The 18,497-nt window shown below is 38.0% G+C and overlaps 1 protein-coding gene across 1 annotated transcript in view; it reads right to left on the bottom strand.

The window, feature by feature from the left end:
- LOC125916875 (lon protease homolog 2, peroxisomal) overlaps positions 1-18,497 on the bottom strand; it is a 95,279-nt gene that overhangs the window by 13,270 nt on the left and 63,512 nt on the right. The window contains exon 11 of the mRNA XM_049623136.1: positions 15,696-15,829. Within this exon, the coding sequence (XP_049479093.1) occupies positions 15,696-15,829 (134 nt within the window). The remainder of the gene's footprint in view (positions 1-15,695; positions 15,830-18,497) is intronic.

An 18,497-nucleotide genomic window follows, 5' to 3' on the forward strand; every position in this document is an offset into this window, starting at 1 on the left:
CAACTGTAACATGTCTAATTAATAAGTTAATGAAAATCTTTTGATGCATCATTTTATATTTATATGATAGTGATGATTTTGTTATTAAGAAAAGAGTAACAGATCTTCCCAGCAGACAACTCTTACCCATTTTGAGTAGCTAATATTTTTTGATTAAAAAGATCTTAGGGCCTCAGACAGATATACAGATACACCAAATCGCTTTAGGTACAAAAACATGAAACATCCCATTTTCAGTATTCTTCCCTTTGGGTAGATCCTTGGAAATATACAGTAGAGGTACAACCCACTTTCCTTACCTCCAAGACGCCTTGGAGTCAAGAAAGCCTGGGTTTGTGGTCCAGGTCTTTCCACCTGGTAAGCTCTAGGACTTTGGGAAATTCCCTTAACCTTTTCAAAACTTTTTATTATGGTAAAATGTGTATCACATAATATGGATTTTAACCATCCACAAGTATACAATTCAGTGGAACTAAATACATTTGCAATGCTGATATAACCGTCACCACCATGTATACCCAAAACTACTTCATCATCTCTGTATAAACTCTGTGGCCATTAAATAATGTCTCCCCATTCTCCCTCCCTTCTATTCTACTTTTCTGTCTCTATGAATGTGCCTATCGTAGGTAGCTCATTACATGGAATCATAGAATATCTGCCATTCTGTGTCTGGCTTATTTCATTTAGCACAAGGTTTTCCAGGCCTAGTTATGTTGTAGCATCAAATTTTCATCCTTTTTTCCCACTGTATGTATCCACCACATTTTGCTTATCCAGTCATCTGCTGATGGACAACTGAGTTGTTTGCGTCTTTTGGCTATTGTGAATAATGCTGCCAAGAACACTGGTATCTGTCTGAGTCCCTGTGTACCACACCCTTTTGGATATACACCTAGAAGTGGAATTTCTGGGATATATGGTGGTTCCATGTTTAACTTTTTGAGGGACTGATGAACGGTTTTCCACAGCAACTACACCATTTTATGCTCCTTCCAACAATGCATGAAGGTTCTAATTTCTCCACATCTTTACCAATGCTTTTTATTTTCCTTTTTTTTCTTATAGGCAGGAAGCAGTATTTCATTATGGTTTTCATCTGCACTGATCTACTGACTAGTGATGTTGAACATCTTTCCATGTGCTTATTGGCCATCTGCCTATCTTCTTTGAAATGTCTATTCAAGTCCTTTGGTCATTTTTTTTTTTTTTTAAACATTTTTTATTTATTTTTGGGACAGAGAGAGACAGAGCATGAACGGGGGAGGGGCAGAGAGAGAGGGAGACACAGAATCGGAAACAGGCTCCAGGCTCTGAGCCATCAGCCCAGAGCCTGACGCGGGGCTCGAACTCACGGACCGCGAGATCGTGACCTGGCTGAAGTCGGACGCTTAACCGACTGCGCCACCCAGGCGCCCCTGGTCATTTTTGAATTGGGTTGCTTTTGTTGGTTAAAGTTGTAGGAGTTCTTTATACATTTCTGGATATCAATCCGTAATCAGATATATGATTTGCAAATATTTTCTTCCGTTTTCTTTTTTTATTTTATTGTGTCTTTTAGTGTCCTATCCATATCACTGCAAAATCTAATGTCATGAAGATTTTCCCCAATGTTTCATTTAAGAGTTTTATAACTTAAGCTCTTAAATTTAGGTCATCGATCAAATTTTAGTTAATTTCCATATTTATTTTAATTTTGTATTAATTTTGTATTTATGTATTTGTTTTGTAAGGGCCCAACTTCATTCTTTTGCTTGTGGATATCATTTTCCCAGCACTATTTGTTAAAAAGACTTTCCTTATTGAATGGTCTCGGTATCCCTGATAAAAATCAATTGACCATATATGTGAGCCTTTATTTCTGTGCTCTCTATTCTATTCTACTGATCTATATGTCTGTCCTTATGCCAGTACCATACTGTCTTAATTAATGTGGCTTAATAGAAGATTCAAAGTCAGGAGGTGTGAGTCCTCCATTTTGATCTTTTTCAAGATTGCTTTGGGTAGCTGGGGCCCACGGCAATTCCTAATGAACTGAAGATCGATTTTCCCATTTCTCTGAAAAAGACTTGAAGTTCCAGAAGAGACTGTACTGAATCTGTAGACGGCATTGAAATGGTAGATCTTAACAATGTTAAGTCTTTCTATCCATACTTCCATTTACTTAGGCCTTTTAAAATTTCTTTCCAGCAATGTTTGGTATCTTTTACCTCCTTGATGAGATTTATTCTTAAGCGTTTAATGTAAATGGAATTTGCTTTTTCATTTTGTTTTTTCTCATCAGGTAAGTATAATCTTTAATACCCATCCCCTATTTCTCCCATCTCTGCCCATACCTCCCCTCTAGTACAACCAACAGTTTGTTCTCTATAGTTAAAAGTCTGTTTTTTGGTTTGTCTTTTGTTTTCTTCCTTTGCTTGTTTTATTTCTTAAATTCTGCCTATGAGTGAAATCATATGGTATTTATCTTTCTCTTATTTCACCTAGCAAACATGTTGTTGTAAATCACAAAATCTCATTCTTTTTATGGCCGAATAATACTCCATTGTGTGTGTGTGTGTGTGTGTGTGTGTGTGTGCGTGCGCGCGTATACACCGCAACATCTGTATCCAATCATGAATCAATGGACATTTGGGCTGCTTTCATAGTTTGGCTACTGTAAATAATGCTGCAATAAACAAAGGGGTACATGTACCCCTTTGAATTACTGTTTTTGTATTTTCTGGGTAAATACCCAATAGTGCAATTACTGGATTGTAGGGTAGTTCTATTCTACTTTTTGAGGAACTTTCATACTATTTTCCTCTATAGCAGCTTGCATTCCCACCAACAGTGCAAGAGGGTTCCTTTTTCTCCATCCACATCCTTGCCAACACTGTTGCTTCTGTGTTTTTGATTTCAGTCATTCTGACAGGTGTGAGGTGATATTTCATCGTAGTTTTCATTTCCATTTGCTACCGTAAACAGAACTGCTTTCTTAATTTCCTGTTCAGATTGTTCATTTCCCTTATCATCTTAAGCTTCCACTTCCCCATCTGAAATGAGAGAAATCGTATCTACACTTCAAATAGTTGTTATAGGGACAATGGACATAGAATATATAGGAATAATGAAAGCACAGTGTAGCCACTAAGTTTAGCCTAGGTTAGAATCTTGACTCTGACAATTACTGGCCTGTAAACCCTGCCTAGAGCAAGTCTGTTAGCACCATTTTCCCTAAAGCATTTGAGCACTTTGTCTCTGTGCCACCTTTCAGCAATTCTCACAGCATTTTAAACTTTTTCATCATTATTTTATGGTGGTCTGTGATCAGTGATCTTTGCTGTTACTATTGTAATTGTTTTGAGGCACCACAAATCACATCCATATAAGAGGGCAAATTTAATCGGTAAATGTTATGTGTGTTCTGACTGCTCTACTGACAGCCATTCCCATCTTTCTCCCTCTCCTTGGACCTTCCTGTTCCCTGAGACACAGCAATACTGAAATTAAGCTAATCAATAACCTTACAATGGCCTCTAAGTGTTCAAGTGAAAGGAAGAGACACACATACACTTTAAGTCAAAAGGTAACAATGATTAGGCTTAGTGAGGGAGGCATGTCTAAAGCCAAGAAAGGCTGAAAGTCGGCCCTCTTGGCCAAACAGCCAAGTTGTAAATGCCAAGGAACAGTTCCTGAAGGAAATTTAAAGTGATACTCCAGGGAACACATGAATGATAAGAAAGTTAAACAGCCTTACTGCTGATATGGAGAACGTTTGAGTGGTCTGGAGAGAAGATCAAACCAGGCACACAATTCCCTTAAGCGCACATTCCCCCAGAGCCAAGGCTCTAAGTCTCTTTAATTCTGTGCAGGCTGAGAGAGGGGAGGAAGCTTCAGAAGAAAAGTCTGAAGCAGGGAGAAGTTGGTTCATGAGGTTTAAGGAACAAAGCCATCTTTATAACATAACAGTAAAAGGAGAAGCAGCAGTGCTGATGGAGAAGCTATAGCAGGTTATCCAGAAGATCTAACTAAGATAATTAATGAAGATGGCTACAGTAAAAAAAGATTTTCAATGCAGATGAAACAGCTTTCTATTGGAAGAAGATGCCATCTAGGACTTTTACTGCTAGAGAGGAAAAGTCCATACCTTCAGAGCTTCAAAGCACAGATGACTCTCTGCAGCTGGTAACTTTAAGTTGAAGTCAATGCTCAGTTACCACTCCAAAAATCCTAGGGCCCTTAAGAATTATGCTAAATCTACTTTGACTGTGTTCTACAAATAGAACCACAAAGCCTGGATGACAGCACATCTATTTACAACATGGCTTACTGAACATATTAAGGCCCCTGTTAAGATCCACTGCTCAGAAAAAAAAGATTCCTCTCCAAATACTGCTGCTCATTGACAATGCACCTGGTCACACAAGACCTCTGATGAAGATGTAGGAGATTAATGTTGTTCTCATGTATGCTAAAACAATATTCATTTTGCAGCTCATGGATCAAGGAATAATTTTGATTTCTGAGTCTTATTTAAGAAATACATTTTTGTGAGATTATAGCTGCCATAGATAGTGATTCCTTTGATGGATCTGAGAAAAGTAAACTGAAAATCTGGAAAAACTGAAAATCCATTATGGATGGTATTAAGAACATTTGTGATTCATGGGAAGAGGTCAAAATATCAACATGTATAGGAGTTTGGAAGAAGTTGATTCCAATCCTCACAAGTGACTTTGAGGGGTTCAAGATTTCATTAGAGGAAGTATCTGCAGATGTGTAAAGGGTAAGAGAACTAGAATTAGAAGTGGAGCCTAGAAATGGGACTGAATTGGTGCAATCTCATGATAAAACTTTAAGGGATGAGAAGTTGCTTCTTAAGGATGAGCAAAGAAAGGAGTTTCTTCAAATGGAATCTACTCCTGATGAAGATGTGGTGAAGATTCTTGAATGACAACAGAGGATTCAGAATATTACATGAATTTAGTTGATAAAGCAGCAGCAGGGTTTGAGAGGACAGGCTCCCAATTTTGAAAGAAGTTCTACTGTGGGTAAATGCTACCAAACAGCACCACATGCTGCAGAGAAATCATTAGTGAAAGGAACAGTCGATGTGGCAAATTTCATTGCTGTCTTAAGAAATTGCCACAGCTACCCCAAACCTTCAGCAGCCACCACCCTGAACAGTCAGCAGCCATCATCATCGAGGTAAGATCTTTCACCAGCAAAAATTATGATTAAGATTCACTGAAAGCTCAGATGATGATTAACATTTTTAGTAATAAAATATTTTTAAATTAAGGTATGTATATTATTTTTTTTGACATAATGCATACTTAACAGACTACAGGATAGTGTAAATATAACTTTTATAAGTACTGGGAAACCAAAAAAATTCACTTGATTCACTTTATGTGGTGTTCTGGACCTAAGCCCTCAATATCTCCAACGTATGCCTGTATTCATGTTCTTCACTACTTGCAAATGAATCCTTCTAAATCATTGCTGTGATTACATCACTTCCACGTTTCCTCATCTTTACTGGCCTACATCACAAATTAAGCAAATTCCTAACTTCTAGAAGTTGTGTTCAAGATCAACCACAATAGATGCCAAACCACTTAAAAAAAATTTTTTTTTACATGTATTTATTTTTTGAGAGAGAGAGGCAGAGCACAAGTGGGGGAGGGGCAGAGAGAGAGTGAGACACAGAATTTGAAGCCGACTCCAGGCTCTGAGCTGTCAGCGCAGAGCCTGACGTAGGGCTCAAACTAACAAACTGTGAGATCATGACCTGAGCTGAAGTTGGACGCTTAACCGACTAAGCCACCCAGGTACCCCCCAAATCACCTTTCTCATTGTAGTTCCCACTATTCTGGAACACCTTTTAGGCTGAAGGGAGTGAACAGCACCCAGACCATAATTTGACAGTTATGGAGCAAAACCTTGTCTAAGAAACTGGGCCCTATGATCTTTATCTGCAGAAGGAGAGTCAGCCTAGATGAGCTCTAATCTTGCCACACCAACTCATCACAGTGCCTTACACAATACAGCTCTTTAGTTATGCCTGTTGAAATAAATCTTTGTAAAATCTCTGGACGAATGACAAATCACCAAAACAATGATTACTTTGATCTGCCAAAAGATTACTGTTCTTAATGCTGACTTTCTGGGGTAAACATAAACATTTTTAATTAGTGAAGATTAATTATGCAATAATATTATTACAATCATGCTGGGCTCCTGAATTCTGAAGCAGGAGCAAAATGAAATTCATTTGAACTGTTATTTGTGTGCATGGATGCAGGAGGTGTGTTACTAGGTGTGTCAACAGCTAGTTAGCAGACAGGTTGCCCACGGACCAATGAAGGGGAATACTGTTTATATCTCAACTCTTTAGTATGGGTATGTATATATGGATCCAGACTGCATTTAGGCCTAAAGAGAAAGATTTGTATGGTTGCAGTTATAAAAACAACTAAGTTTTGTTTTGTTTTTTTTAACTGAGTCTGCTTTAAAAAGTGAGATGAGATGCTGAGATTATAACCGGCTTTGTCATTTCTTACAAGACAGTACAAGTATGTGCCTCATAGCTAAACTGACCATGGACACAATGCTTCTGAGAGCTTTCTCTTGGGAAGGCAGAAAGGGGAAAACAAAGTATCTTAAAAACAAATCAGAAAAACCTGAATATTTCCAACTGTATAATTTGTGCTGTCAGTTTCAGGTTAATCTTTTCCAGAAAACCATGCTCCCAGCCAGAGGAAGTGTGCTAAATGCAACTGAGATTCAAGTTACTGACTGGGGCTGCCAAGGCATTTGTGCCTGCATATTTTCAATCTTTTTTTTTTTTTTTTTAAAGGAATTAGTTCTAATGGAGAAATCCGTGGTTCAAATGCCCAGAAAAACCCTTATGCTAGCAACAAAATCTTTAACATCCTTTCTGCCAGTATTTAATTCATTACTTTGGGGATGATGATCACAACCTTAACATGACCAAACACATTTTCTTTCAAATTCACCTACTAAACATTTCTACATAGTAAATACTGAGATATTGATGGAAATTATGATTGTGAACCATTTCTCAATTTTAGAAGTAGTTATCTGTTCATGAAAACAAAGAATATTAAAATAGAATATCTGGAAAACATATTTTCCCATCTATTTATCCATTCCAATTAATTCTGAGATGTGAGCAAACGACCATTTTGTCTCAACTTACTAAAAGCAATTTCAAAAAGCTACAATATCTATAACAAAGCTTTCAATGACCAATTCAGTGCCTCATAGCACTTTTTTAAAAACTTTTTTTTAACACTTATTTATTTTTGAGAGACAGAGCATGAGTGGGTGAGTGGCAGAGAGAGAGGGAGTCATAGATTCTGAAGCAGACTCTAGGCTCTGAGTTATCAGCACAGAGCCCAACGTGGGTATCAAACTCATGAACTGCGATATCATGACCTGAGCCAGTGTCAGATGCTTAATCGACTGAGCCGCCCAGGCACCGCCCCTATTAGCACTTTAAACACTGGCACAATGCTTGAAACATCTCACATCTAAAAATTATTTTTTATATATCTACTTCCTCCAATGGATTAAATATATTCATTAGAGGAGTTTTCCTTCATCTGCTTCCCAGGAACCAATCTAGAACCTGGCATACAGTAAATGCTAGCTGAATCACTGACTGAATGAGATACTATACAAGGGTCCAAGACACAGGGTCTTAACTTTGTACCAGACAAAGAAGCACGGACCACTGTCTCCAAGGTTTTGTGCATGAATAAATCTCATTTCCTGTATTAGAGATTCAAAAAATAGTCTTGGGAAACTTTAGATTATCAGTCAAAATGCAGAGGCCATGTGTAATATTAAAAAAAAAATGCTATTGTTATTAATATCTTGCAACTTAAAAGGGTGGTTTTGATCACATGAGACAATGACACTTAAAGGCCATGACATCTTCCTATATGATTCATTAAATGAAACAATGGCTTTTTAATTTGTTGACAATATTTGATTTTCCTGTCCCAAAATAGAGTTTAAATAACAAATATTTTGTCTCCTATCATACGTAAGTAGGGTTTTTCCTTCATTGCCACTTCCTTCCAGTCTACATAGGCAAACAAATCTTTCTTAAACCAGGCCAATATTGATGAGGGAACAATGAATAAATTAGCGTAAATGTCAAAAAAATATTAATATATCATCATGACACTGGCACTACATGCCAACATGATATTTTCATTTCAGCATTAAAATATCACTTGATTTTACATGTTGGGACACAACGTGCTGCCTAATATCCCTACAAATGCAAAGTATTAAGCATACAAACTCTTATTCTCTAGATTTCATTTTTCTTTTTCTTTTTTTTTTTTTTGTAATCTTGGTTTGTAAAACCCAGTTAGCTGTAACAGAACCCTACAAATCTCCAAAGCTTTAGAACCAGCAAGCCAGGTGCCTTGGGACTAATACTCTCTCTTTAGTCCATCTTCCTCCACAGTTAACCTTAGTTCCTTTGACTATTAAAAAATTTTATTTGTCCTGAGCCCTAACACAATCAAAGGAAAGATAAGCAAGAACAGGTGAAGAAAGGCTTTACATACTGAAATGCAAAGCTGAATTAAAACTTCTAAGCCCTGTTTATGTGACCTGGATCTCAGATAAGAAATCAGCTCAAGTATGATGCGTGGATCATGATCAACGGCATGGCATGTGCCATGATTCAATGGCACAGACTTCACTGTTGGCTTGGAAAAATCCTTCTGACAGAGAAGTTTCTTAGACTGTGATGGCTGCTAAACTGCTATAGCTGTTTAAATTGGTAAATTCTGTAATAAGAAGAAATATTCAAAGTTGTGTAACTTCAGGATTAGGAAAAGGTAGGGCCAATTTAAATCCAGTGTCCATAAATACTAAAACTGGGACCTGTTACAAGGTGCTCAAAGACCTCTTACCCATCAGACGCAGGCATCTCCTCAGAAATGAAAAATCTGACTTCTCAGTATTATAACAATCTAAAACAGCCAAAGCGTCTGGTGTACAGTTTTCAGGTTCAGAGGCACACACCCAAACTATTCTCTCTTTTTTGTTCTAACACCAGCCAGAAAAGAAGATACGGGATTCAGGTTCAGACATTTGAGGACGTTTACATGTGACTGGAACCAAGTGACAGCAAACTACTCAATTATCCTTGCTTCACTAAAAACAGCTAACAATGTTTTTATGTCCCCAAAGAAAACAAACAAGAACATCAACAAAATCCACACTGAAAGCTGACAAAACAGGCTGTTTCAATTGTTGCTAAAGAACCACTCATTTGCCTGCGAGTCTTATTAAGCTCTTCTCCCCCAAAGGCCCACCTAGCAGAGTAACACAGCTACTCTTAACTGTTTCTGCAGCACAGAAATTCCCACTCTCTATTAACAACCAAACCACAGGTTTTCTTTAGAACTCTGAACAAACTATCTCAACTCTCAGAAATGGGGACTGTATTAACAGACATGAGATGTATAAAAGCCTTCTTTAAAATAAAGAAAAAAAAGAATCTGTGAGAGCTAGTCTTCAAGATGACCCCCAGCAATCCCCACTTCCTAGGTTTCACATGCCTGTGTGGTGCCGTCTCTCATTGTACCAGAGTTGGTCTGTGTGACCAACAGAATGTGGGAGAAGTGATGACTACATCAGACTATAGCTTCTGTTCTAGACTCTGTCTTTCCCTTTCACATATCACTCTTATGGGGGAAAGCCAGTGGCCATGTCGTGAGAGTAGGGAGAGCCTTGTATGGTGACAGACTGAAGATCTGGCCAATAGTCAGCAAGGAACTGAAATCTGCTAACCACCATGGAGGTGACGGTGGAAGCACATCTTCCCTGAGTTAAGCCTTCAAGTTGGCTGACAGCTTGAGTCTAACCTCATGGGAGGTCTTGAGCCATAACTCCCCCAGCAAAGTTTAAGCTGTTCCTGGATTCCTGACCCACAGATACTGTGAGATGATAAATGTTTGTTAAATGTTTTAATCTACTAAATTTTGGTGTAATTTGTTACACAGCACTAGATAACTAATGTAAAATCCAAAAGATAGGGACAGTTCTTGCAACAAGTACAAGACTGCTCCAAGAAGTCAAAGACAAAAGAACTTAGCAAAAAGTTACATAAAGCTCAGAGGTCACTTCCTAAAAACATTACAATGTTTTCTCCATTGTACTACTTCAATTACAGTATTCTCCACTGATACAAGAAATGTATTCATGACATTCATGACAGCAGACGAGTGACGAGAGAATTGGTAGGATTCAGATTTACAGAGGACTGATTAAAAAAAAAAAAAACAGCTGAAAGAATCAAAACACTTGATTCTCTTGCAGGAACAGCTTCCTGTTTTGGTTACAAAGGAGCCACACTTAAAATAACTATCATAAAGGATACTCAGGGCCTGAGAAGTCAATGGCAGGAAGCCACAACAAAGAACACTGAAGGTGGCCCAACAGAAGAGGATTCCTCCCGGAAATGGACCCGAGAAAGGCTAGGAGAAGAGCTAGCCTAGAGAATGAATGGCATGTACAGTGACAAAAGCACAATAAGCAAGGAGCAGGCATCCAAACTCCCTCAGCACATGGTTCTTCCCACGGCCTCTGACCCACTGGCTCCTGGCAATACTAAGCAGATGTGCTAATGCAGCAGGGTACCTGTCCTCCCCCAGTCAGTCGTGGGTGCACTGGGAGAATTAAAGTTAATGGATGAGGAGAACTGGTGCCGTGAAATTCAAATATTTTATCTTGACGCATTTTTAACTGTGAAGTTGTCTGGAAGGGACATACCAAAAAATTAAGCATATTATGTCTACCTTCTTCCACTTAATATTAGGTCGATTTTACTATTGTACCCAAGGCAAAGGTACCAGAGAAACAATACGTGTCAAAATACAACCCAGTCAAACAGAGATCCAAACCGAACTACAGAAATTGTCAGAGTCTGACCTGTGGTCAGCAGGGTCCTCAGGGAATCTATAATGGGAGGACAGGCATGTTTTCACGGACATCAAATCCTACTGCTTATGACTCATACCACCCAACCACTCAGCTTTTTCTCCCCCAACTTATAGCTTCTATTTTCTTGGGGACTGGGAAATAGCCAAGTTTATAAAGATGCATCAGCTAACAGAATCAAATAGGCAAGGCACAGTGTTTATCGGGGAATGTTGTGAAGGGATATGAATTGAATCAAACTAGACAGCTACTGAGAATCCTGTACAAATGAGATTTTATCATCAATTAGGTGAAGAGTGGTCGCCTGAGGGCACAAAACAAAGGTTATATAGGCTGGTAATTTCTTCACGTTTTTTTTTTCCTGCCTACTTTGGTTATTACCACTATATCTATTCAACATCCTCCTGAAGGTCTCAGCTAGTACATCAGGGAAGACATGAAATAAAAGGTGTAATAACAGCAAAGGAAGAAGTAGAAACTGACATTATTTCCAATTTTGATAACTGATGGTGTACACAGAAAATCCAGAAGAATCTATAGTTAGAATTAATAAGTCAGTTTGGCAAGTTTGCTGAATAGAGGTCAATGTAGTATGCCCACATGGTAGTAGCAGAAAAAAGTTAGAAAATAAAAAATTAAAAATACCATTTACAATTATATACATACACAAAGATCCAGCAACTAGGAATATATCTAAAGAAAGAATATGCAAAACCTCATCACTGAAAACTATTAAAACACTTAAAACATTTATTAAGACTTAAATCAAGCTAGTCATAAATTAGGAGACATGATAATATCAAATTGTCAATTCTCCCCAAACTGATTTACAGATTCAATGCAATCAAAGTATCAGGAGGTTTTATTTACTTATTTGTGGAAATTGACAAGCTGATTCTAAAATTTATATGGCTAAAGGACCTACAGCGACACCTGGATGGCTCAGTCAGTTGAGCACCTGAATCTTGATTTTGGCTCAGGTCATGATCCTGTAGTGTCTGGGTTCGAGCCCTGCACTAGACTCTGCACTGATGGCTTGGAGCCAGCTTGGGATTCTGTCAGCCTCTCTCTGCCCTTCCCCTGCTTTGCTGACAGCACAGAGGCAGCTTGGGATTCTTTGTCTCCCTCTCTCTCTGCCCTTCCACTGCTTGCTGTCTCTCTCTCTCAAAAATAAATAATCATTAAAAAAATAATAAAGGACCTACAATAGCCCAGGCAATCCTGAAGAACAAAGCTGGAGGACTTACCCTAAACTAGCTATCAAGACTGTCTAGGACACAGTCGTTCTTGAACCTGTGTATGATGCCGCCACTGGAAATTTCATCCCAGGCCCAAAGTACCCATTCACTCCTTACACGTTCCTAGAAGTGTTTATCTGTGAGTTCTATAACATAAACACAGTATTCCTTTAAGTGATATTTTAAAAGCTTATTTATAATGGCGTCTTATATACCTCATGAATAACCATTAAATCTGTGTTATTTCTTTTTTTTCTAGCTAATTTTTCAATTCTTTCTATGAAAGTAAGAAACTAGCATCTTGAGGTTAAGTTTAATGTAGCTTCACCAATAAATACTATTATTTTTCAAAAATAATTGAGAACGTTCCATATTCTGAAAAACTATAAGGATTGATTAGAACACCAATCATTTCCTGAGGATCATTTTTGAAGGGAAAATCTTACTAGATATTAAATGGACACATATGATACATAAGTACTGGAACAAATGGACGTTTGCCTAACTCTTTACAGAGAAACATCCAAGTATGCAAAATTGAGTAAATCAGACATGTGTGTCCATAGCTAAAGGCAGGCAAAAAGGAGAATAAAACTTTAGCCACCTATTTTTTTTTAATCTCCCAACCCAACCAACATCCCAGAAGGAAAAAAGTACAATTCAGAATACTACAGTAACATGCGAAAAACACAGGCAGTACTGCTTTTATGAAATAATTCCCATACTTCATGGGTACGTGACCGAAACCATAAATATTCCTCCTCTAACGCGGATCAACTATAAATCTTACCAGGCTTTTAAATTCCGTTATTATTTGTTCCGTTTAACTGCCAGTTCAGACCCCACAAATACAAAGACAACTGTTCACAGACCAGTGTTTCTGGGCCTACTCCAGAAAGTGTGTTCGATACACTGGAGGTTTCTGCCTGTTTTGAAGCTTGTGGCCTGAAATTACTTTTCTTCCTGGCAGTAACTCCAAGTCCAGCAGTATTTTAACATTAAAAATAACTCCCTCACTGCATTCCTTGAAGTTTCTAAAACAACTGTTCTATTTTATACTCTGATGTTAAATAATTCATTTCTTAATGAGGAACTTTCAGTTATTAAGCTTGCACCATTTGAACTTTCTGGCATAAAAACCTAGTATTAACTCTTTTGTAGAAATGTTCCTTTTGGATTGGTTGAGTTGATAAACACTAATTTCAAGACACCTTATAATTATCTTACTAAAATCTGGAGGACAGTCATTTATTGTAAACTCAAGGGTATCTTACAATATTTGAATCACTGTAGAGTCCACAGGCATCTAATGAGAACCACAACCAAAATCACCATCAAGAGACAAGTATTTATCCTAATTATTTATCTAGATGACCTAGGTAGTATCTTAACTACTCAAATCTGCTTAGTTATGTTATCATTTAGGGTTTGTTCTGTGAATCATGGATTAAGAAAAAGTAACCAAATAAATGTTGCCATGAAAAAATGCATTTTCCCATACAGTTCACAAGCTGTTTGAACAAGTTCTTGAATATTTCAGGGCCATCTTTAAATAGCTAATATGATCACAGACATTGTTAGAAATATGCTAATGGACATATGTATAAACGTTAAGCACTGCATGACTACGGTAAGCTTCCTTTGGCCTGCAGGCCACAGCACAAAGGGAGTGTTCCAAGAATAAAAAGGAGGAAATGCAGGAGGATGTAGGTCTTACATTTAGAAAGAGAAAAAGGGGAAAAACACCTCAGTTCTCCACTGTCACTGTCAGCTACACCAGTGATTCATTCCATTCTTGATAGGTTACCACTCATTTAGGGCATTTTTTAAAAATTCAGATTTTTGAGGGGCACCTGGGTGGCTCAGTCAGTTAAGCATCTGACTTTGGCTCAGGTCATGATCTCACAGTTCGTAGGTTCGAGCCCCGCATCCGGCTCTGTGCTGACAGCTCAGAGCCTGGAGCCTGCTTCAGATTATGTGTCTCCCGTCTCTCTGTCCCTCCCCTGCTTGCACTCTGTCTCTCTCAAAAATAAATAAACGTTAAAAAATTTTAAAAGAAAATTCAGATTTTTGAAAATAATGGTCTGAACAAGTGTTTATCTTTAAACTTCCTCTCCAAGTCCTACTAAAATGACAATTAAGAAATTAAGAAAGTATAAACCCTTAAGGACAAAAAGAATTAAGACAGAAGACAACAGCTAATAAGAGATGCTGACAGTATTATGGAAAACAGCAGGTGAACAGGAAGTAACAAACATTTAACCTAGAGAAATGAGAAGCCTTAACGTCTGTGGGGGAAGGGGAGTTGTCCATACAATCCTACAAAAGCTAGGGAATTCGAAGTACCCCTGAAAATACTGATGGGTAATGTACAGTACTAAACATAAAAATGTTAAAGTCTGTGTAAGAAACAATTAGAGCTCAAGATCCCTACCCCTACTCCACAGAACCAGGGCACTATCCTCTCTAGTTGAACAGAAATGGGAAGTTGACGCCCTGGAGAAAGCAAACCAGGAAGGTTCTGGCACAGTAGGAGCAGGGGTGGAAGCATCACACTGGAAACAGGATTATTATATGAAAGTCTACTCTTTTGATGATAACATGTAAAACGTACTGTGCTTAGCAACACAAGGAAAAACAGGGAAGATTTTTACATCTGTTCCACTGTGTGTCTCACAAATTACAGTTCTCCAACCACATTCATCAAACTCCTTTCTAGGAAGAGCTATGGAAATGGTAGGACATCTAACAAATCTTTTTACTATAAAAGAAAATTCCAATTCCCTTCTGCCCAAGTCATGTTTTGTTAAAGCAAGTTTTGGCAAGCAGCATGGGATGATGAACTGAGACCCTGTACAGGTCTGGGGCAACAAATTAAAACTTGCAAACCGGGTACCAATGGAAATGTCCACATTTGATTTAGTAATAGAACGCTTCTTTTTTTTTCCCATCACCACCTCCACAATTATTTAAGAAAAAAATAATTTAAATTACATTTTAATTGTATGCCTATCAAAGAAAATGTGTAAGACAAACAAATTATTATATATAAAGCTCTTCCAGAGTACAAAGATCTACCCGTGAGGTATTTGGACAGCTTGGATTTTTTTAACTGCTGTAATAATTTTCTATGGTATAAATACTGAAAGACTCAACAACAGTGTGGATCAGAGGGAAAAAAAGAGAACACCAGAACCCATACGTAAGCTTACCATCATAAATCTGGAGAAATTTATGATATCCTTAAAGCATTAATACTGAGTATTATTCCAGCCTAAACTCTGTACTATTTGTAAAAGAGAATCCTCTTAATAAAATACATCAATGTTAAGTTATTACTTATTCACTGGACGTCTTTACCGGTGGAGTATTATGTGCCACTGCTCCAAGGACTATCCTACACCACCCCTCCACATCCAACTCTTTTTTGCCATGGCCTCCTCCCACCAAGCCTGAGAGTACCAAATCAAAGTCACAGACCTTCTCCCTCAGCCACATCAGAATGGTCCAACTTGGCTTCTTTATGTTGTCCTTCTGCCACCTTCACAGCAACAGCTCGGCAAATGGCTCCAAACTTCCTATCCAGAGAGCGAACCCCTGCCTCTCTGGTATACCTGTCATCAAAGAAAAATATTTTATTTTGGCTAAGCACCACCTGTAAAAATAGAAATAATATGATTAACATTTATACGAAAGAGTGTACATTTAAAAGTTCATTACATTTTTTTAAGTCTTTTTATTTAATTTATTTTTAATATGAAATTTATTGTCAAGTTGGTTTCCATACAACACCCAGTGCTCATCCCAACAGGTGCCCTCCTCAATATCCATCACCCACCCTACCCTCCCTTCCACCCCCATCAACCCTCAGTTTGTTCTCAGTTTTTAAGAGGCTCTTATCTTATGGTTTGGCTCCCTCCCTAACTTTTTTTTTTCCCCTTCCCTTCCCCCATTGTCTTTCGTTAAGTTTCTAAGGATCCACATAAGAGTGAAAACATAGGGTATTTGTCTTTCTCTGTATGACTTATTTCACTTAGCATAACACTCTCCAGTTCCATCCACGTTGCTACAAAAGGCCAGATTTCATTCTTTCTCAATGCCATGTAGTATTCCATTGTGTATGTAAACCACAATTTCTTTATCCGTTCACCAGCTGATAGGCATTTAGGCTCTTTCCATAATTTGGCTATTGTTGAGAGTGCTGCTATAAACATTGGGGTACAAGTGCCCCTATGCATCAGCACTCCTGTATCCCTTGGGTCAATTCCTAGCAGTGCTATTGCTGGGTCATAGGGTAGATCTATTTTTAATTTTTTGAGGAAACTCCACACTGTTTTCCAGAGCGGCTGCACCAGTTTGCATTCCCACCAACAGTGCAAGAGGGTTCCGTTTCTCCACCTCCTCTCTAGCATCTATAGTCTCCTGATTTGTTCATTTTAGCCATTCTGACTGGCGTGGGGTGGTATCTGAGTGTGGCTTTGATTTGTATTTCTCTGATGAGGAGAGAAGTTGAGCATCTTTTCATGTGCGTGTTGGCCATCTGGATGTCTTTAGAGAAGTGTCTATTCATGTTTTCTGTGCATTTCTTCACTGGATTATTTGTTTTTCGGGTGTGGAGTTTGGCGAGTTCTTTATAGATTTTGGATACTAGCCCTTTGTCTGATATGTCATTTGCAAATATCTTTTCCCATTCTGTCAGTTGCCTTTTAGTTTTGTTGATTGTTTCCTTTGCAGTGCAGAAGCTTTTTATCTTCATGAGGTCCCAATAGTTCGTTTTTGCTTTTAATTCCCTTTCCTTTGGAGATATGTCAAATAAGAAATTGCTGTGGCTGAGGTCACAGAGGTTTTTTCCTGCTTTCTCCCCTAAGGTTTTGATGGTTTCCTGTCTCACATTCAGGTCCTTCATCCATTTTAAGTTTTTTTTTGTGAATGGTGTAATAAAGTGGCCCAGTTTCATTCTTCTGCATGTTGCTGTCCAGTTCTCCCAGCACCATTTGTTAAAGAGACTGTCTTTTTTCCACTGGATATTCTTTCCTGCTTTGTTAAAGATTAGTTGGCCATACTTTTGTGGGTCCAATTCTGGAGTCTCTGTTCTATTCCATTGGTCTATGTGTCTGTGTTTGTGCCAATACCATGCTGTCTTGATGATGACAGCTTTGTAGTAGAGGCTAAAGTCTGGGATTGTGATGCCTCCCGCTTTGGTTGTCTTCTTCAATATTACTTTGGCTATTTGGGGTCTTTTGTGGTTCCTTACAAATTTTAGGATTGCTTGTTCTAGCTTCGAGAAGAATGCTGGTGCAATTTTGATTGGAATTGCATTGAATGTGTAGATAGCGTTGGGTAGTATTGACATTTTAACAATATTTATTCTTCCAATCCATGAACATGGAATGTTTTTCCATTTTTTTATATCTTCTTCAATTTCCTTCATAAGCTTTCTATAGTTCTCAGCATACAGATGTTTTACATCTTTGGTTAGCTTTATTCCTAGGTATTTTATGCTTCTTGGTGCAACTGTGAATGGGATCAGTTTATTTCTTTCTTTTGCTTCATTATTAGTGTATAAAAATGCAACTGATTTCTGTACATTGATTTTGTATCCTGTGACTTTGCTGAATTCACATATCAGTTCTAATAGACTTTTGGTGGAGTCTATCAGATTTTCCATGTATAATATCATGTCATCTGCAAAAAGTGAAAGCTCGACTTCATCTTTGCCAATTTTGATGCCTTTGATTTCCTTTTGTTGTCTGATTGCTGATGCTAGCACTTCCAACACTATGTTAAACAACAGCGGTAAGAGTGGACATCCCTGTTGTGTTCCTGATCTCGGGGAAAGCTCTCAGTTTTTCCCCACTGAGGATGATATTAGCTGTGGGCTTTTCATAAATGGCTTTTATGATGTTTAAGTATGTTCCTTCTATCCCAACTTTCTCGAGGGTTTTTATTAAGAAAGGATGCTGAATTTTGTCAAATGCTTTTTCTGCATCGATTGATATGATCATATGGTTCTTATCTTTTCTTTTATTAATGTGATGTATCACATTGATTGATTTGCGAATGTTGAACCAGCCCTGCAGCCCAGGAATGAACCCCACTTGATCATGGCGAATAATTCTTTTTATATGCTGTTGAATTCGATTTGCTAATATCTTATTCAGAATTTTTGCATCTATAACTTGGCAGGCCAGAAAGGAATGGCGGGAAATATTCAATGCGACGAACAGAAAAAATATGCACCTGAGAATCCTTATCCAGCAAGTCTGTCATTCAGAATAGAAG

The sequence above is a fragment of the Panthera uncia genome, unplaced genomic scaffold, assembly GCF_023721935.1.
Source record: "Panthera uncia isolate 11264 unplaced genomic scaffold, Puncia_PCG_1.0 HiC_scaffold_1282, whole genome shotgun sequence".
Taxonomy (NCBI): Eukaryota; Metazoa; Chordata; class Mammalia; order Carnivora; family Felidae; genus Panthera; species Panthera uncia.